Below are 22,061 nucleotides of genomic sequence, written 5' to 3'. Positions count from 1 at the left end.
TAAGAGGGAAATCAGTGCTGCTTCAGCCTGCTAGTGCCTGGATGGAAAGATGTGCAAATCTAGAAGTCAGAGGCAAAAAGCGTAGTTGTAAACTGGAGATTGAGGGGAACAATCTCCACTTTTCCTCAGTTATTGGATAACAATAGTTCTGTCCACATGAAGTTTAGATGTTGACCCTCAGACATTCATGTTCTTACATGCAAATCCCTCACTCAAAGCATAGAAGCAGACTTCAATTATCATTTCCCAAAAATAGATATATTCTCATGTTTTCCCTAGAGCGACTTGCTGTTTAGGTGCTACAGGAAGATGCATTCTGTTAGTCCTATAAACTCTTAGAAACATATTCTCTCATATAAGTGATTCAAACTTTTTTTTTTTTTCTTTTAAGAAATTTAGTTTTTCTGTCTATCCAAAACATTAGTGTAGCATATTATTACTGTTATATTTATTATTTTATTTATTATAATGTACAGTAATTACAGCCTTTCTAGATCATTCATCAGAAAGAAAGTTTGTGACCATTCAGTTTTTTAATTAGTTTTTTGGGGTTTTTTTTCCTGAGAATAAGACTTCAGATAATCAAGGTGCAGAGAAGGGGTTTATTTCTGCGTATTTTTTTCAACAAGGTGCAGCATAAGGTATGTTTGTTATCAAAGTGGCTGTGAAATATGTACTAATTTTAGTTACTGCATTGAAGTACTGGCACAGTATCACAAATACTACTTTACTGTGTGTGCTGGCAAATATCTGAGGTGATAAGGCAATTTAAAAAACCATTAGGCATTAGATGTTTGATGCTAAGTAAAAGTGTATTTACTAAGCAGTTTTTACAGCAAGGTAAAATTCTATTCTGTACCGAAATGTAGAAAATTGCTAATTAAAACTAATGCCTATAGTGATTAGAATTTAGATTGACTTTTTCACCCTAAGCTTAGTTATTTGAGAAGGAAATTCCTTCTCATTGTTTCCCTTTGCCTTCAGCCTGACAGGATTTATGGAGATATGACAGAATGCTAATGAGTTGTGGCAGGTTCAGATGAGCCATGGAAACACCATGAATTAATCTCAGCTCTGTGTCAGTTAGAAGCCATGAGGCTAAAATCCCCAATGAAGAAAATCCAACTAACAGCTAGCGACTTGTATATCATGACCAAAATATGAGATCTTTCATCTTTGTGGCCTTTTGCTTTGTGGGTTGTTTGGCAATGCTGCAGTGGTTTTAAGTGCTGTTGGTAAATCTTGAGAGAGTTTGAAAAGATATTTTCTGAGAACAATGACACTGGCTGGACAAATCAAAAAGTAGAAAAGGGGATTAGGCTAGTTAAAAACATCTGAATCTTAGCTCTAATGTTCATTATGAAGGCATGCTGATTTTCAGCTATGTTAATTAGGCCTGAGTTCTGGATATCAGATGATCTGTTACTTTAGCTTTCTGATATTTTTAGAGAACCTTAATTCAGTGATGCGATTTCTACTTTTAATGTAACCAACATATTACGCAACTTCAAAGAGTAGCTGTGATATTTTAGAAAACATACATACAGTTCAGTATAGAGATTTTCAAAACTTTAAAATGCAAAATCCTTACAAAAAGCACAGTTGTACAGGAACGTGCATCAATTATGATTTACCTGAGCAAGAGATCTAATGTTTTTGAAACTGCAGTTGCTGCTTCCATGACGTCCTGCTCAGCTAGTGAAAGAGAATGAAATCTGAAGCACATCAGATTTGAGATTCATTCATCACCTCTCTGACTGTAAATGATATGTGAGTTCTGCAGTTCAGGTGTATTGATTAACTCCAGCCTAATTTTAGTTAATGCTGGTTCCAATTGCTGTACTATGTACCCTTAGCACAATACACAAAATTGTCCCAGAGCACTGAGCACTGACATACTGCCTCAGTCGTCTCTGCTCTGCTGTGATTACATTCTATCACTAATTAATATAAACCACATAAATTTCCAGTCTGTTCTCCAACCAAGTCTGCATGGCCCTTTGTATTCTTTTCTTCTTATCCAAATCCAAACAATAGCAACAGATGAATCTACAAAAAATAATTATGATTCATTTATAGAATTACATTTTTTCCTATAAAGCTTTGTTCATGGTATACTCCAGACAACATAGATGTGCTTTTTGTGTTTTTTCTTATTGTTTTGTTTTATTTTATTAATCAGAAGTCTTCTAGAGGAGATTTCTGCTTCTCGTACAATTTTAACATGCAGTACACTCCTTAATCTTTCGCTAACAACAATAAAATTACTGTACAGCTTTTTTTTTCTTATTAATTTATTTAAAAAATAACAAAAAACAACAACAACAAAAAAAAACCACAAATTCGTATCCTTTAATCAGAACCTCTATTTTACAAAGACAATCCCTCCAACAGCTTAAATGCATTTAAAATGTATAGAACAAATTTGAAAAGACTGATGGGCAAATAATTGTCTACACTCCAACCAAAAGGACAAACAAACACACACACACAAAAACCTCCTCACCAAAAGAAATGACTTCCTGAACACAAAACTATAACTCATAGCAATATGCCACCAGAAGTTTTACTACACCAATTCTATGTTTGTCATTTTGTTTTGATGTGTGTCTGAAGAGTTTGATGTGTCTCATTATGATTTATTTATGTTAAACTTCCTCTCTCATTCTGTTTAGGCTGTGTTGTTATTTTTTAAGCAGGAATTTCTTGGAAGCGCAGAAATTAATGACAACACATTTAAATAAATTGTTTCAATGTTGAGAGGATTAATGATACCTGAGAGTACTACAGGTAGTTGCGCTTAGATATAAGTAAAGGAGAGGTATGAGCTTTATGTAGTGTTTTTGTGCTCCATAGAGCTGTTCTCAGTAGTATTATTTACTTTAGATAGATGTGTGAGCATATCTATCTATCACATTTGAGAACCCTATTTGTAGTGAAGTGAAACATGCAAAATTAAGTCTTGCAGGCTCAACAGCTTTCTTTCAGAATGTGGTTATTGTACCCCATAGAATATGGAAAATGAAAGGAAGGGAGTATTTCAGCCTTGCTAAAAGGAGTTTATAGTGTGTGCTATAGTGAATGTGTCTACTACAGTCTCCCATGTGTATTGCGCTTATGTATGTACAGTTCTTGTGATTCTTGAGTTGAACGAATGTTAAATAAGAATTGAGACTTAAGGGAAAAGGTAATGAGACAACAAAAAGAAATGTATTTTAAAATGATTATAGAATTATTGATTTCTATTCTTTCACTCCAGTTCTCCACTCTCCTGCCTCTTCTCTCTGTTTTGAAAGTACTATCTGAGAATACATAATATTTCATCTGGTTACACCTCTTTAAAAATATGAGGAAGAGTTGCAGAGTACTCTGAAAAAAAAAAACAAAAACCACCAACGTAACACTGTGCCAAAAATGTCTCCAGTCTTCTCTTGTTCCTCTGTAGAACTAGAAGCTCAACTTTGAATTTCTGGTGACTGCATCAGCATTTGAGAGAAATAAGCCATCCTCAGAAAAGAAGTATGAAGTATTATTAGATTCCAGGTTCAAATTGTCTTTTCATTTTATCATAATTTGTTTGTTAATGTCTACTTATATCATTAGTAACAAATTTCAAATGAATGTTCCTGGAAAAATAATCTAGAATTATGCACAGCCGTCAACGTAATTCAGTTAAGAAACAGAAGCCATTTGTTGACGAAAAAATGAACACGGATAACAGTCAATTTACTTATATATTTTAAAACAGTCTTTGTACTGTGTGTTTACTGAGTCCAAAGCAAGTATGGTAATGTTTTTTAGAGAAAAAAGGTTGAATTTGAAAAGTGATCAAAACTAAAAGTTCTAAACTTTGCTCAGTCCATGCAAGGACAAAAGTATTCATACTACTTTTGAGCCCAACTAAATATTGTAGCTGAAAAAATACTTACAACTTGCAAGAGTAAACTAACAATCAGAAGTTATTTGAAGGATGGTTGAAGGGCCATGCCCAATTGGTAGTGATTATCAGAGTTAAGTTCAGCTGGTGACCTATTACAAGTGATCTCCCCAAGGGGTCGGTGCTGAGTCCCATCTTGTTTAATATCTTCATTCATGACGTAGATGAGGAGATTCAGTGTACCCTCAGTAAGTTTGCAGATGACACCAAGCTAGGAGGTGGTGCTGATCTACCTGAGGGTAGGGAGGTCCTTCAGAGGTAACTAGATAAACTGGATCACTTGTCTGAGGTGAATGAGATGAGGTTCAACAGTGCCAAGTTCTGCACTTTGGCCACAGTATTGCCAAGCAGCACAATAGGCTTGGGGATGAGTGACTGGATGACTGTGAAGAGGGAAGGGTCTGGAGAAGAGGAGGCTCAGGGGGGACCTCATTACGATCTACAACTTCCTGAAGGGAGGTTGTGATGAGGAGGGGTTTAGCCTCAGGCAACAAACAGGATCTGAGGAAATGGCTTCAAGTTGTACCAGAGGAGATTTAGATTAGATTATTACTAGGAGAGTGGTTAGGCCCTGGAACAGGCTGCCCAGGGAGGCTGTGGATGCCCTGTCCGTGGAGGTGTTCAAGGCCAGGTTGAATGGGGCCCTGGGCAACCTGATCTAGCAAATGTGTATGTTTGGTGGCCCTGCTAGGCAGGGGGGTTGCAACTGCATGATCCTTGAGGTCCCTTCCAACCCGGGTCATTCTGTGATTCTGTGATAGACATAAGGAAAAACTTTTTCTCTCAGAGAGTGGTCAGGCACTGGAATGGCTGCCCAGGGAGGTGGTGGAGTTGCTGTCCATGGCAGTGTTCAAGAAAGGTCAGGATGAGGAACTACAAGTTATTCTTTAGTGGCTTGTGGTAGCAATGGTAATGGGAGGACAGCTGGACTAGACGATCTCGTAGGTCCTTTCCAACTGTATGATTCTAAGTATTTTTCAGCTCTGTACATTAGGATGCCAGACCGTGTGATTAATCTCATAATGGGAATAGTTTGATCTGTAAAAAAAAGACTTTCTGCATGAGTAAGCTTCTACCAGTACATTTTCTTTTTGAAATTTATACCATTTTCTGTAAAGACAACAGTCGAATATATTTTCAATTTATTTTTTTTTTTCAGTGTGTTTGTATTGTGGTCAAAGAATTTTGCACTTCTCTGTAGCAAGTTTCTTTTAGAATTTTGGCTCATGAGTCTAATAATAAGTATAGCATGTTCTGAGTGCAACAATTCCTCTTCATGTTTGTGATGATTTTCTTTGGAGTATGTTTCTAGTCCATGTGTTCAACTACAGGTCCCATTATTTGGTTAGGGCTTAGGTGTGTTAAACACCTTTATTTCTATTCTGTTTGAACTAACCTCTGAAAATCTATCCTGTATTTGTATGCCAAACTTTAGCTGCTCAGGATAGAAAATTTTTAATCAAAACATTTTTACTCTAGCACTGTGCATTTGCATCCTTACACCTGATACAGTTTTAAAATGTGCTTGGGAAGCAGTGATGACCTTGAGATTTTGATTGAAAGATCATGGGAAACAAAGACACTACCTGTGGAGAAAAAGACTATTCCTGATCAATAAGACTTTCACAGTAACACATGCAAAATGTTCTCCATATAAGCTTTGCCATACAGTATGGTAAGCAGATAATGAAAAATACAGTAGAGAGGTAAACAGGTATATTCATATACCATAGTTATATGACTGTTTTCAAAAACACTGATTTTATATCCCTATTAGTGCAGAAATCTTATTTAACCTACCCTAGTTTAGTAACTAGGTTTAAAGAAAGACTGAAAATTTGCAGATGCAAATATCTAAATTAATATTGGTCCATGAAGAAAAGAAGGCATTTGAGGTGCAGAAGGCTCTTATATTATTAATAAAGTAAAAGAGCTTGATCAGTTTAAAGTCATTTCACATGCACGGCATAAGAAAAAAAAAAAAAAAAAAAAAAGAAATATTAAACTTTTAGCTTGACTTAGAAGAATAATCCTAATTCTAAGAAGAACTAGACTTGTAGGCAATTTTTTGTAATGGCTAAAAGATGGCTTCTGTAACAGAAAATAGCACTTGGAATGTTACTTTCCCAAAAAACACCCCAAACCCTACTTTATGACATGACAATTGTATTACTCCTTTTTGTTCTAAGTTAATTACATATGAATGTTAAACACTAATTAAAGTGGGAGGTGACTAGATAAAAAGTATTTTTAAAATATGGCAAAATATTATATCTTTTGGAAATTACCAATAAATTAAATTTATCGCAAATTTCTATTTGTAAGAATCTGCATTCCTGACTTCTGATTCCTTTCAGTTTTAATTAAAAGAAAAGTTTGCAGAAATGTTGCACTGAAAAGCCTGAAATATATTTATATATATATTCTTTCTAGTTGTTCAGTATTGATTTCAGTTACTGTCTATTTAAAGCCTATTAGAAGTTAAGTGGTTGGAAGTGTTTCATGCAGAAAATCTTCCTCTTATGTGCAGTGGAATTGATTAAGTTATTGGAGTTCTTATTATCCTGTAAGATTAATGGAACTTACCCATTTTGTGACATACTTGTTTAGTTTAGTGGGATATGTCCCTGCCTATAGTGGGAGAGGGGTGGAACTAGGTGATCTAAAGGGCCTCTTTCAGCCCAAGTTGATGATTCTATTATATTGATTCTTTTTCTGCAATAACGTTCTCACAGCTGCAGTCCTTCACTCGGGAAAGGGCCCTGTTGAAACCAATGAATATATTATGTGTAAGTCACTTCATGTCAGAGGCTATAGAAGTTCTTTTCATATGCTGTGATTTGTAATAGGCTATCCTATATAATCTACTGAAAGATAAGTAATCAAACTGTTTCTGGTGCAGATAGTGAATATATAGCAAATACAGATACTGCAGAAACAATGTAATTTTTTCTCCTTTCTCTTCGTCTTTACTGGAAAAGCATTCTCTTTCACATTTCCTTCAGATTCACAATCATTATGCATCTTGAATAAGACCTTGTCCACTGGCCAGAAACTTTCCTACATCAAATGCTGCCTTTTGGCAGAAACAATGTGCGTGATGCACACTGCATCAAGTAGCTATTACCTTGAGTATGGAGGAGGTAGTGAATTTAGACAACAGCATAGTTAAGTCACAAGTATAGGAGTGAAGACTGCCGGGTCCCAAGAGTTGTGGTCAATGAAGTTGAATCCAGTTGGCGGCCGGTCATGAGCGACATCCCCCAGGGCTCAGTGCTGAGGCCACTTCTGTTCAAAATCTTCACTGATGATCTTGATGAGGGGATTGAGTGCACTCTCAGTAAGTTTGTAGACGACGCCAAGTTCAGAGGTAGTTTTAATCTGTCACAGAGAAGAAGGGCACTACAGACAGACCTGGATAGACTGGATTCATGGGCCAAGGCTAACTGCATGATTTTCAATAGGGCCAAGTGTTGGGTCCTGCATTTCAGTCACAACAACCCCAGGCAACCCTACAGGCTTGGAGAGGTGTGGCTGGAAATCTGCCTGATGGAAAGGGACCTCAGTGTGCTGATGAGCAGTCAGCAGACTATGAGCCAGCTGTGTGCCCAGATGGCCAAGAAGGCCAAAGGCATTCTGGCTTGCATCTGGAATGGTATGGTGAGCAGGACTAGGAAAGCAGTGCCCTGTACTTGACACTGGTGAGGCCTCAGATCGAGTACTGTGTTCAGTTTTGGGCACCTCAATACAGAAAAAGACATGGAGGTACTGGAGCAGGTCCAGAGAAGGGCAATGAGGCTTGTGAAGGGCTTGGAAAACCAGCCTATGAGGAGAGGCTGAGGGAGCTGGGGCTGTTTAGTTTGGGGAAAAGGAGGCTGAGGGGAGACCTTATTTCTCTCTTCCAATATCTGAAAGGTGCTTACAGTGAGAGTGGGGCAACTCTCTGGTGACAGGACAAGGGGAAATGGCCTCAAGTTGCGCCAAGGTAAGTTTAGGTTGGATGTTAGGAAACACTTCTTTACAGAAAGAGTAGTTATACGCTGGAATAGGCTCCCTAGGGAGGTTGTTGAGTCACCGTCCTGGATGTGTTTAAGAGCCGTTTGTATGTCATGCTCAGAGAAATGATTTATCAGAGGGTCGTTAGAGTTAGGGTACTTTGGTTAGGCAGTGGTTGGACTTGATTATTGGACTTTGATCAGTATTCCTTACCTGAAGTAACATATTTCTTCAGAAGAAAGGAAAAAAAAAAAAAAAAAAAGAATATACTAAACACAGATTTCTTTGAAATATGTGTAATTGTTTATGTGTCAATGTTTTCAACTGTCACTGCAGCTTATTAGGAAAAGCTATTTTAATTATTTTATTTTGGAGCCTATATAAGCCTTTGGGTAATTTGGTAATAATATGTTTATCTATATTTTGAGCTTTTTAAAAAAAATTATTTTATTTTATTTTTGTAGTTTATATGCAAATGTTTATGCTACTTATGTAAATTCATGCAGTAACTATAAAGATGTCTACATTGCCAGGATATGATGATAAAAGAAAGGCTTCAGGGCCACTTCTGTCTTCTGCTTTTGAAAACAAAAATAAAATTGTGGAGAAGATTTAGATTTTTCCAGATCATTACTCTTTCCCCTGGCACCTCTTGTCTTTATCAACAATTCCCAGCCCATTAAAATGTTTAGTCTTTGCCAAGTGCAGTTCTGCCTCACAACTCAAGAAGGATTTCTAAACTATTTACTCCTTCAAAAATATCCTCTTCTATATGGCTCAGAAAAAGATTTGTTTTTTTTTTTTTTAAAGTTTTGGGCATTTCTTTTATACAGTGCTGCAGAGTAGTTAATTCCGTTTTATAAGTGATAGTAGAAATTTTTATCATGACTTATTTCCAGGTATTTCATTTCTATTTAAAAAAAAAAAAAGTGCTTCATTTTATCAATATGGTGTTAACATGTAAGAAACTGTCTGCAAAATGATACTATCTTTTCTGCATAAATTCCTTCATTTTATGAGATATTTTAGTACTCCCTTCTATATTTAAGTACAGCAAGTATATTAATAGTTCACAGCTGTGAGTCATCTTTCTATGCTATAGATATGTTATGGCAATAATCCACATCTTTGCCTTTTTACCTTTGAAACTATATCACACACATCTTTTCTAATAACTGCAAACTCCCTAGATAAGGTTTTGGGAAGCCTCCAGAAAGTGCATAATGAGTAAAAGTTTGTACTGCAGGTAATTGAAAGTACTCCCATTATTCTGACCGGTAGAAGTTCTTATTACACTTTGCCTTGCTGAAGGGAAATAGCCTAGGATTTCTTTATAAAAAAAACAAGCAAACAAACAAAAAAACTAAAACTTTTACTATCAGAATTGTCTAATATTTTCAACTCCCAAAATATTTTCTCTGGTTTTCCAAGACTCTAGTAGATCTCCTGTTAATCTTAATTTTTCAAATATGAGACAAGGGGAGATGGAAGCAGTATTTTGTGTGACAGTCAATGACCCAGATGATGATTTGCAAATATTTGACAAAAGATGGTTTTTTTTGTTTGTTTGTTGTTTCTTTTTATTAATTGCTATTACTAGATTTTAATTTTCCTATGAAGCAAACTATTAACAACCAATTGTCAAGAAAGAGGAAGAGATGGAAAAAGATTTTCATTTAAATATATGCTTAAGATCAGCCAAAGGTTATGGAAAAGATAAGGAGATATTGGTTAAGTTTTTACCCCAAGATACCCAGGAAGATGAGGCTGTTTGCAATCTGTCAATCTGTCACAATTTCTTGCACATGTAATTCTGAAGATTAATGAATGAATTAAAAGATTTCAAATCGTTAGAGAAAAAATATGGTATAATTTCACTTGTTTCTAGCCTATTTTATTCATTATGATGTACTTAGAATGCTCTACTCCTAAAATAATAGAGTTTATTAGTCTCCAAGCTGTGTGATGGGCTATAATATAAGTTAATGTTTAAAATTATTTCTACATGCAAATTATTACACATAGTACATTTAATCTACCATTTTTTTTGAAGGTAACAGTAATAAACCTAAATATACTGACTTTGGGGATATTTTACCACTCAAATAGTCATTGTAGGCCTTGCAATATGAGAAGAGCTGTTCCTAGATAAGCAATGAAGAAATTTATATATATATAATATAAATTTTTATATACATATATGCATATATAATATTTTTAAAGAAAAGATTTGGCTACAAGATTTCACAGACACTTCACTAGACTGAAAAAATAAATACACAAACAGGAAAACGGAAAAGACAGGAAACTAATAAAGATATTTCAGGTAAGAAAATCTTAATAATGTAGATTCCATCATAAAGTTTGTAAGGTTTTGCTGAAAACTTTCATAGCTTTATGAAGGACTGATTGTGCAGCTTCTTCACTAAAGAGAACAGAATCTTTTTTTTTGGCCAACAGTTGCATTTTCTTTGAAGGGCAATTTTTTTAGGATCTTAATCTCAGCTAACTGAAACCTTAAAACTGTCTCTCTGTATACACTCAAAGTCTGATCCACACCACAAGACAGCGTCATTTTTCCCAGCAGAAAGTATTTCTTCCAGTGTCTTGGAATATTTTACATCCAAGCCAGGAGAATGGCCATATGTACATCAGCTTTGAGTAGGCTGCTGACTTCACTGATGAAAAGGTATGAGTGGGGTGGAAATAAAAGGCCTTCCAGCCTCAGATGTCTGACCCTGTGTAAAGGAAGATTTTGGCTCTGTGTTTAGATGCTATACAAAAGTACCAAAAGCCTTTTCAAGGGGTTTTGTGCTATTCTGGCAATGCATTGATGAATTAAAAAGTATCCAGATACCCAGATAGTAAGCATAATATGTGTATAAGGAAATATTACCTCTTTAATAAAACTGGGTCTTAATTTTGGTTAAATGTTTTTTATATTAAAAAAGGAAACCTTTTCTCTCTGGGCAGGAATACTGAAGAAGGCGTGTATCTGTTTGCTGACAGCTCAAATGGAGAATATGGTCAAATTGCTGATATTGCTACACCAGCTATTTCCTTTACAGGACCCCATTGCAAAATCACGTTCTGGAACCATATGAATGGTTCAACAGTAGGTTCTTTGGAGGTACGGAGGTATACTTTATTTTGCTTCATTCTTACTGTCTGAAATTTCTGGGAGAAAAATGAATGCCTTGTCATTTAGTTTTGTTAAAGCCCAGGCTGTCAATTAATGAAAATGAATAACTAGTGCTTTACTGCTCTCAATATGTTTTGATCTGAAGGAAACATTAGCTTGAGTATGCTGTGAAAAGCATTTTACAGCAAACTAAAATGATGACCTTTAAACATGTACCAAGTCTGGAACTTTTGTACAAGAAAAAAGCCTTGACGTGCGTAATACCTCTTGACACTGAAAAACAGCAGTAGATGTTTGGAAATGTAGGTTTTTGGATGAATGTAGGAGTTTGAAAAAAGAAGAAATTGTATGAAAATTCATTGTGACATTTTGTAGAAACTGCTTATTGTTGTGTTATTCATTTGAAAGTGTAACATTTATTTCTCAAAGGTTAATTATATTTCTATTTTGAGGATTTAACAATAGCAAACTTTTTTATTCATACCTTTTTCTTTACTTCAGTTAAAATAAATATTTGTTGATAGGATATCTGTTTTGTTCATCAGCTTATAGATCAAAAATGTCACTGCAAAGTGGCTGAATAAAACAAGAATATTTTTCTCCACACATCAGAGTAACAATCATGCAACTTCCCATGAATATTACACAATAATTTACAGCATCAGAGGTGGATTTTTAAAATACTAAAAATAATATAGATTAAAATGTGTGTTGATACCAAAAAACTAAGAGATGGTGTTCTCCAGTCTGTGTATTTGACTAGCTAGGTGCTCAGAGGAAGTATGCCTTTTATTTTCTTAAATACTTAATAAACAATTCTTCAGAATTAGTGGGAGATGAGAGCATAAAGGTGTTTCATCCTTAGCTTTAAGACTTGGAAAAGATAAATGAGTTGTGGCCTCTTTGTATTTGCTCTAATGTCCCAGATCTTTAAAGTGTGGGAATCCATATTACTTGGAAGCATGTCCACAGGTAGTTTTGCACAAATTAACAGCCTAGTTAGTCACAGTCTCAAGGCAGAGCCACAAAAGAAAAATGTATAGGTATATATATATTTTTCTCAGTTCCAACCACAGACAGGTAACAATTTTAGGACAAAAGATAATGGGTGTAAACTGTGCCAGGGGGGTTCAGATTGAATAATGGGAAAATTTCCTTCTCAGAAAAGAATGTCTGGGCACTGGCACAGGCTGCCCAGGAAGGTGGTGGAGTCACAGTCCCTGGAGTTGTTGAAGGAACATGAACATGTTGCATTGAGAGAAATGTGTCAGTGAGCTTGATGAGAATGGGCTGGTGCTTGCACTGAATGATCTTAGTGGTATTTACCAACTCTAAGGATTCTGTGATTCTATAGTTTCTAGTAGGAGACTACAGTTTCACTCTATTAGTTAACTGACTTTTTTCCATCTACAACTTAATCAACTTTAAAATATACCAAAGTCAAATCACAAAGTCATTTTATTTTAAACATTGTTAATTGTTTTCTTACTACAGTTGCTTAATTATTTGATTGATTATAAATGTAGAAATAACCTGGAATATAAAATTATTTAGAAAATTTGGCTTTGTTTTCTTTTAATTTTTGTAAGTCCTTTATGAATGTGAATCTTCTGTGGTTGAAAATCGCAGATTTTTTTACTACTTTTATTATTCTTCTTTCCCATCACTACCACTTTTTATTTAATTCATAAATTTGGATTTTTGCATGCTAGTTTACATCCATGCTATCAAATGTTCTCTAGGATATATTGAAGCCTCCTGCTATTTACATGAATGACTGCCTTTTCATGGTTCTATAGCATAAACGCCGATAAGTTGTTGCTTTGTTGTGCAACCCATGTTTGAATATTAGCTGGAGCCATTTTTGTCCACTCTCTGCTCTCTGACCTTTCATGGATAACTCTAACAAAGAATTAGCAGTCAGTTTTCAATAACTTGCTAAGTAATTTAAATGCATAGGACTTACAGTTAAATTAGGGTACAAGAAAAGGCCTAGATTTTGGTGGGGCTTAAATTTACGGCCTTTTTTCACCCTTCATCATGATAATAGAGAACACATGGAATTCTGGTGAAGAAATTGGATTTATAATTTTGTAAGTAATTTAAGCTATGTGTAAAATTGTACATGTTACTCTATATAATCTCACAAATCTATATAGATATATGTGTAAAGTATATGCAGAATAGTAAGAAAAATATATTATTCAGCACTCCCTAGTCTTCTTAAATAATACATGTAGCCTCTGTTTTTCTCAATTTTTATGTTTTCCTTAAAATTCATGTCTTCTGTGAGCAGTTTTTCTTGTCTATAAAGCCAGATGTCATTTTGCTTTTCTATTCCATTCAAAACATTACACCTTATTCTTTTTTCCTCTGGAATGGAAGCTCTTCACCTTGGGGATATGCTATTTGATTTCCAAAGCTTACCTGTTAAGGAATATGATACACACACATAGGACTGCATACATTTTCAAAAAAAAAGTTCTTTTTTTTTTTTTTTTTTCATTAAGATAAAGAATGTCTGGGCTGCCCTAAGAAGATTATGCAGAATAGCAATAAATCCTTGAAAGCAGAACTGGTGCAGGATACTGTAAGATGTTTGTCTCTATGAATGCTGCCTGGAAACAAGACTTAATGCACTTCATCACACTCCCATCTTGCTGTTATTTTCAGCTCACTTGAATCTGGATGTTCAAGAGGTTGGAGGAAAGAATATTGAGGATTTTGTGCTAGTGTTGAAGTGTTAGCTTTCTCTAGTTCAACAATTTTTTTTTTTTACAAGAGTCTTCTGTCTAAAGATAAACTGTGGTCTTCAGAAGGAAAGGATGAAATAGTTTGAAATAAATTCAGGACATTAAATTTTTCCTGGAACTTAAATGGAGAAATTGAATGCAGTCTAATGGATGCATGAACTATTACATTTTTCAGCAACTCTTGTTAATTAGTTTTGTTTTCCGTGTTTTACAAATGAATCCTGACCTTTTGCTGAACAGTTTTTATTTGTAGCTAGGCACTCTAGCTAAGTTAATTACTAACTTAGTCCAGATAAATACCTTAGCAGAAGGTATTTGTGAGTTGATGAGAAAGTTTTAAAGCATCATTTTCTTCAAATTGTGGTTTATATCAACCAATCCCTTTGTACTTGGTATTTAATGGTGGTATAGAATTAAATTATAGAAGGTACTATGGACAAAATGAATGTGGAGTGAGTTTGTAATGCACAAATTTTTTGTGACCTAAATTGTTTTTTAGGTACTCTGTAAAACTGGCAATAAGACTTCTACACTGTGGACTCAAAGTGGCAGCCAAGGTCCAAAATGGAACAGAGCAGAAGTATTCTTGGGAATTCGTTCAGATTTTCAGGTGTGTATTCATATTTTCCATGCTGTCTAGAAAACTGCCTTTAGATACTTTTATCTTCAGCATTTCCACCCTCTTTGCCTTTTTAACACACAAACATGTTATAACTTCCCTCCTGCATAGAAAATAAAAAAAAATCAGATTTTCCATTGTTTGATCACTTATCTGAAATGGACACCCATTTTTAATTTTTCTCATTCCTCTTCAATCTTAAACAAACATCATTTCATAAAACAGATTCTATTCTATTCTACTTATATCCAACTTGGTTTAGCACTATTTCATTTCCGTCTCCTTAGTGTGCAGTAGAATTGCATTTGTTTTACGAAGAAGTAGTATTGAGTAGTATTGACTTTGTAATATGAGCTGATCCTTCAGAATCTTAGAGATACTTAGTTATCATTCTGTCATGCTTCCTTGCATCTTTCTCAAAATAGAAACACGCATAGAAACGATCACAACAGTGGTTAGTGAAGCACAGGGCAGCGTTGCTCAGAGAGGTGATGAAAGCCCTATCCTTGGAGGCATTCAAGGTCAGGCTGGTTGGGGCTTTGAGCACCGTCATCCAGCTGTAGACGTCCATGTTCATGTCAGGGTGTTGGACTAGATGACCTTTAAATGTTTGTTGCAACTCAAGTGATTCTATGATTTTGTGCTACATTTAAAAATGTTACTTTATCCATTATTTCTGTCTTGGATGACTTTTAATAGGACTCCAAATTTATTTTAACATTTGAGGAAATAGCTAGTGAAAGACTAATACTTTTCAGACTTAGGAGGAGTAGAACTCTTTGCTATTAATTCAGGAAGAGCAGGGACTGGTGACTGTTTGACTTACTCATTTTCTTCCTTTTTTTTTTTGGTTTTTTTTTTTTTTTTGTACATGGCTGATACTAGGTAATGGTGCTTCAGTAACTGTAGTGAATAGTGTCTATGGGTGGTGGTACAATCCTACTGCACTATGAAATTAAGAACACAAAACTTCATATTCCAAGATCTGCAAGGGCCACTGTATATCTAATTAGTATTTTGCTCTAATATCTTTGTAATTTTTATTAGATTATTTTCAGGGCAAAATGTGGTGTCAGTTACATGGGAGATGTGGCAGTGGATGATATTACTTTTGAAGATTGTTCCCCTTTGCTCATCCCAGACAGACCTTGCACATTAGAAGAATTCACATGTGCCAACAAGTACTGCATCCCAAAAGATAAACTATGTGATTTTGTAAATGACTGTGCAGATAACTCAGATGAAAATCCTGCCATTTGCAGTAAGTATGATAGGCTTTGTTACTTTTTTAAAGAATTTTTTTTGTTGAGAATTTTGAATGCTTCACTACTTCTGGCATCGTATCACTTAAAACAGCAAACATACAGGCAATAATTTTATTCCTTGCTTTTTTTAAAAATTTTTTTTATTTTTTCTTTTTTTTTAATGATTTTTAAATTACCATTGTTTAGTTTGAAATAATTTTATGAAAAATACAAATGCTGTTAGTGAATTTCTCAACATAATTCAGAAAGCCACTGTCTTTAATGCACAGTAAAAATCTGCTTTCCATAAGAAAAGAATGCATTAAGACTGGGGGAAAAAAGAATCAAGCATAATACCTTTGGGAAATGGGGACCTGGTTCCTTTGATATTTTGAGGATTTTCAGGTATCTTAGAAAGTTGTTTCAGTATTAATGTAAAACCATAGGGTTTTACCTTTTTACATACTTCTTGACCAGAAACCATACTTTTTTGATGTTTTTTTGTCTGTTTTGATATGCATTCAGCATACAAAAAATCAATCAAAATTGTGGTGGTTTTTTTTTTTGTTTGCTTGTTTTTTGTTTTTTTTTGGTTTTAGGCTAAATACAAATAAAGGAGTAACCAAGATAAAAACTGCATATTGGCCAATAAAATGTGTATGAATTATTTTGGAAACAAAGTAAACTAGGTAGGGGTTTGTTTCAGCTCAGAGTCAACATTCCTACAATTACATTTTACCTGTATTGTCTCTAGGGAGGATGCATCACTATAGTGCTGCTCTGTTAATTTGATGGATTTCTGTTCTGCAAATACAAGTATTTTATATATAACATATAGGTATATATACAAGAATAGTATACTTAGATATCCTTTTTCACACCTGGCTTTAAAATGTTCCTCCAAAAAAGGATAGTTTTCTGCAGATGTCTTGGATTTTCAATGGAGGATGTCAATTGATCCCTGCATATGAATCTCTAGAGTTAGGTAGATAGCTATATTTAGTTATTTTTGTACCTATAACACTGGAGCATGGTCATCTATTTCACGTATGTTCTGTTTTATCCTATACCATAATTATATCCTAGAATACTAAAAAAATGGTTTGCTTAGTAAATTGCATGAATGTTGTTTGCTTTATTTTTTTGATTTTTATTTCTTTATTTTTTTTTCTTGACAAATAATTGTGTGCAAGGCAGCATTGCATTAACTTTCTGAAGAAATACATGTTCATTTTGTTTGCAAAAATCTTTCAGGAACTTCTATTGGGCGTTGTGATTTTGAGTTTGATCTTTGTGATTGGAAGCAAGAAGAAAATGATGATTTTGACTGGCACCTCAGAACTAGCAGTGCAAGTAAACTGGGCTCTGGACCAGCTGCTGATCATACACTGCAAGAACTGTCTGGCCATTACATTTTTATAAAGAGTTCTTTTCTGCAGCTGCCAGGACAAAAAGCTAGGATTTCTAGCCCTGTGTTAAGCAGGATGAATAAAAACTGCAAGGTATGTTGGAGCGTAATACTAGCAAGAGTGCAGAATTTGATTTCTAGATTAGACCAAGTTAGTATTCCTAAGGTAAAGAAAATTACTGATACATCTGATTAAAAACAACCATGTTGTGAATCAGAACCTGAGCTTCTTTCCACTTCGGAATCATAGGAAAATGTGAATCTTTTTGCTGTTTTGGGGGAAGAATGATTTCTGTAGATAAGTACTCTGCAGGAGACTTAAATGAAGTAAACAATTCTTTCCTTTATTTTCACATGCAAGTTATTCAAAAGAGATAAAGTGTCAACTGTATTGTATTGCTGGCTTCCAAGTTTGGTTTATGGAATAGTTCAAAAAGTCATTTTTGTGTGTATATATTAAATTATCTTTGAAAAAGAATAGAGCTGTTATCATGATTCCATTTTAAAATTATGATAAATACAGTAGCAGAATGTCTCTGAACTCACCTATTGTATACTAGAGTCTACTGCTCTTATTTACAGATATTTTTCTATTATCATATGTATGGAGCTCACATTGGATCACTGATTGTCTACCAGATGACTATGTCAAAACATGAAAAAATCCTCCTTATTCTTACTGGAAACCAGGGAAATTTCTGGCAGAGTAAAGCACTGAACCTAGTTGGAGATGGAAATGAAGATTTCCAAGTCATTTTTGAAGGAATAGTTGGAAGAGGTCTCAAACATGGCATAGCGCTTGATGACATTACATTGTCTCGGGAGTGTTTACGATCCCAGGAGTTTTTACCAGCAGAATCCACAACAGAGCCTTCAACAGGTAATGTTCTTGCTAAAGATAAAACTAAGTCCTGAAAGAATATGTGGCAGTGATGTTTCCATTTCTTTGTCTCTCCTTCAAAACAGAAATAGAATGCATATCTCACTGTGTTGAAAACAGTTTGTTTTTAAGCAGCATTTTGAAATAATGATGAAATTATTTTTATAATGTAACTTTTGAGGTAGTAGGTCAATACTTGTGAATCTATAAAGCCTATATCCTGCCATGTATGCTTAGACAATATCTTGTTCAATTCAGTGGGATTTATTTATCAATCTTTACTTGTATAGTTACTATAAAACAACTGAGAGTAGGACAGAGCCCAGTACAAATATACTGTGTGTTAAAGTAAACAAGAAGTACACAGGGCTGGCTCTAATGTTTTTTAGCTAATGGGAATCCCTACTGAGAGCTACTGTTCAGGCACTATACTCATCTACTCATTCCCTTGTGATATGATATCAACATTTTTACCATTAACATCATCCTCAATTATTGCACAAAGGAAATAAGACTCAGAAAAAATGCTACCAAATTTACACTGTTTTGATGGGGATGGATTACTCTGTCTACAAGGTAAGAGCTGCTTCTAAAAGCACTGATCCTGTTCATTCACAATGTTTGCTTGAATGTGAAAGGCAAAGAAGCTCTTTCTGATACAACAGATCACCTTCCATATTTATCACTAGAGCTGCTGAAATTTAAACTCCCAATGAGGAATTTAGAAGATACATTTAATTCCTGGGCCTATTCCTTGGTCCTTGGCTGTGGCAAGTCATTTTATGTCTCTCTTTCTGATGAATAAAACAAAGTTAATATTTCCTGAAGTCAAGGAGTACTGGGAGAATGGATTGTTAATTTATGTGAGCTGCTTTACTTTTTGTTACTGTCACTAATGAGCAGCCTTCCCCTTTAGGATATCATTAAGCACTGCTCAGGTACTGGGCTATAACACTGATGAGACTATATAAAACTTAAAAAAAACCCACTTCACCGTGCATTGTCTGTAAGATAAGGACATGTGTAGTGGTTTCCAGATATACCCTGAAAAATTTCCAAATCTTTACAGTGCATGCTATTGGCTCCCTACTTCTGTCAAAGACAGTCATGGATATTTATTGCAAATGAGATTTGTATTTTAAAGTTCAGATTTATATGAACATTTCCCCAAGAAAAAACATAGCTGAGATTTCTTATTCCTTATTTTTTGATGTTTTCAGACTCTATCTACTTAATGGTAGATACAACTCCCTGTGGCAACACTGGAAACTAAAAGCTTTGCTTTTGATAGTAAAGCATGTTCCAAAACCCTTTTATGATGTATATAATAAAAAAGCTACTAAAATCTCAGGGGAAAACAAAAAAGACATCAGAGACAATTTCTTGTTGTAACTTAAATATATTTTGTGAACTTTGTAGATTCACCAGTTTAAGATAATGGTCTAAATTTGTCCTTGTAGTATCCCATCTTTTCCATATCAGCAATTTTTACTTGTCCTGAACCAAAAACAACTTACATTTGTCACTGAGATTTTCAATTTACAGCCACTATTTAACAGTGTTATCTGTTTGGATCATTGCTTGAAATGTGGACTTAGAAATCAAAATATGAAATGTACTGCTCAGTCCCGAAATGTTCTGATCAGTGGCCAAATAAGGTCTGTGCAAAGTACACTGTGATCTAACTATATAACTATAGCCAGTTAAAATTATTGTGTTGATCAGCTACAAAAAATTTAGACTTTTATACTTCTCTGCTTGAATGTAGAGACAAGGATTTTAGCACATTTGAAATGCTTACATGCATTGCTCAAATTTCTTAGAATCACTTGATTTGGAAGGGACCTTTAATAGGTCATCTAGTCTAACTACCCTGCAATAAACAGGGAGAACTAGTGACTTCTCACTTCAGTTTTGTAGAGAACAAGTTTTTTGTCTTGAACAAATTAATAAGAGATTAACTACATTATCTCTAAGAACATAGGAACAGACATTGTAGATCATAATTAAGATCAATTTCACTTGTATCCTGTCTTCAACACTGTCAGCGTGATGTGGAGGAAGATCCAAAAGAGGCACATGATGCATCCTCCTAATGTTTCTAATATTTCCTGTTTAGATAACTGTGTTTTACAAACATACATCCTGTTTGGTCATATCTTAACTGTGGTAGTGACTGAAGATTTTCACCTCTGAAATTTGACGGTGGTACTCTCTGTCACTTAACAGTAAATTTTGCTGCCATTCACACTTTCTTAACAGGGGTTTTTTAGTTCCATTTTAGTCATTCAGTGTACCTGACACATCTGCCTGGTGCTGGCAGCCTTGAGATTATAGTAAAGTCTACATTGCCTGCACTGGACAGTACACTTCTTTTTAAGCAATTTCAGTCCCACAAAATGCTTTTACCATTCTTCCTAGATATTCCTGGCACATACTACCATGGATACCTTACTATCACTAGCAAAGTTTCTTATTTCATTGGCCATATTCTTTTCTATTCATTTACATTTAGATATTAATGAATACAGTCTTGTTAATGTTGTGGGTTTTTGTTGTTGTTTAATTGTTGCTTTGTTTTTTCTTTACATTTTTAGAAAGATATTGAATCATTCTAATGCAGCAATCTAATTGAGAGGTACAAAACAAAAAATAAATAGAATTCAACAACATAACTGAAATTAAAATAATGGAAAGGAAAAGAGTATAATTTATTTGAAATATTACTCTTAACTGCATGTATTCTAAGAACCAAGAAATGATGTTCAGATCATTCTTTTGTAGATATAATTAGATTTATAGAAATTTACAGACACATAAGTTGAAATAACTTTGACAGTTATTCTAACTAATACATAGTAATACCTAAAATCAGATTTAATGTTTCTGTGCAAAATGTTGTCTCCTACTGAAAAGAATAAACTCCTTAGATACAACAAATTAAATAACAAATCATTTTCATATTCCTTTAAGCAACCAGTATTGTCTGAGAACAGGATGTGAAACAAATAAAGTAATAGATCTAAAGCACTTCAAAACAAGTTGCAGAAAGGAAAATTAACAACAATATCAAAAAAAAAAGAAAAACACAAGTCATTGGAGAGTACTGAGAATTTCTGATATGCCCCTGAATGTTTGCAGATAGAAGATACCTATATAATTGCATCAATATTCTCAGTCGCACACAGTTTTGAACATTTTCTTATGAAAACCAATTGTTTTTTTCATTCATTATATTACAAGTGTGATATTTGAATTTCAAGGTTAGGATTCCTTTCTGTTTGCATACTTTCATCTTAGTGATATTTGTACATTCTCTCCTATTTAGAAACAAAGCAAGAGCTACTGCTTCTATTTTACTCTGTAGAAACCTGAGGCATTTTGAGTTACTTGCCTCTGGTTGTATCATGATCCTGGATTAAGATGTAAATAATACACCAGATATGCCCCTTGAAAGAGGTATAATCTTCACAGATTTTGTGGCATAGAAAAAAATCTGTTACCTATTTCTTCTGTTGGGACTCAAACTAGCCAATCTAAAAGTAGCAGTTAGAGTAGATTTCCGTGTTGCATATTTTTAAGTATCTCAAGAAAAAAATAAAAACAAGATTAAAACTCTCAATCATAACTCTGCCAAGTTTAGTGCCAGTAAAATGTGGCATTATTACAACATAGCACTCAGTAGAAATAACTGGGAATATCAGCTGATGAAAAGCTCAGCATGAGCTGGTAAGGTGCGCTTGCAGCCCAGAAGGCCACCCATATCCTGGGATGATTCTGCATCAAGAGAAGCATGACTGGCAGGTCAAGAGTGGTGATTCTGTTCCTCTAGTCTGTTCTTGTGAGATCCCACCTGGACTACTGCATCCAGATCTAGGACTCCAAGCACAAAAAGGACATGGAGTGGTTGGAGCAGGTCCAGAGGAGAGCCACAAAGATGATCAGAGGGCTGGAGAACCTCCCTTAGGAGAACAGGCTTAGAGTTGGGGCTCTTCAGCCTGTAGCAGAGAAGGTGCAAGGGGGGACCCTTATAGCAGTATTCCAGTACCTGAAGGGGTCCTGCAGGAAAGCTGAGGTCAGAC

General features: G+C 34.8%; 1 protein-coding gene across 2 annotated transcripts in view; it reads left to right on the top strand.

The window, feature by feature from the left end:
* The window catches only part of MALRD1 (MAM and LDL receptor class A domain containing 1), a 204,643-nt gene that overhangs the window by 67,509 nt on the left and 115,073 nt on the right, over positions 1-22,061 (top strand). For both annotated transcript variants that reach the window (XM_015853499.2, XM_015853500.2), the window contains exons 21-25: positions 10,907-11,063; positions 14,328-14,438; positions 15,495-15,708; positions 16,946-17,193; positions 17,682-17,979. In XM_015853499.2, the coding sequence (XP_015708985.1) occupies positions 10,907-11,063; positions 14,328-14,438; positions 15,495-15,708; positions 16,946-17,193; positions 17,682-17,979 (1,028 nt within the window). The remainder of the gene's footprint in view (positions 1-10,906; positions 11,064-14,327; positions 14,439-15,494; positions 15,709-16,945; positions 17,194-17,681; positions 17,980-22,061) is intronic.

This window comes from Coturnix japonica, chromosome 2 (assembly GCF_001577835.2).
Source record: "Coturnix japonica isolate 7356 chromosome 2, Coturnix japonica 2.1, whole genome shotgun sequence".
Lineage (NCBI taxonomy): Eukaryota > Metazoa > Chordata > Aves > Galliformes > Phasianidae > Coturnix > Coturnix japonica.
The sequence above is the reverse complement of the archived record's forward strand: the minus strand, read 5'-3'. Positions and strand labels throughout refer to the sequence as shown.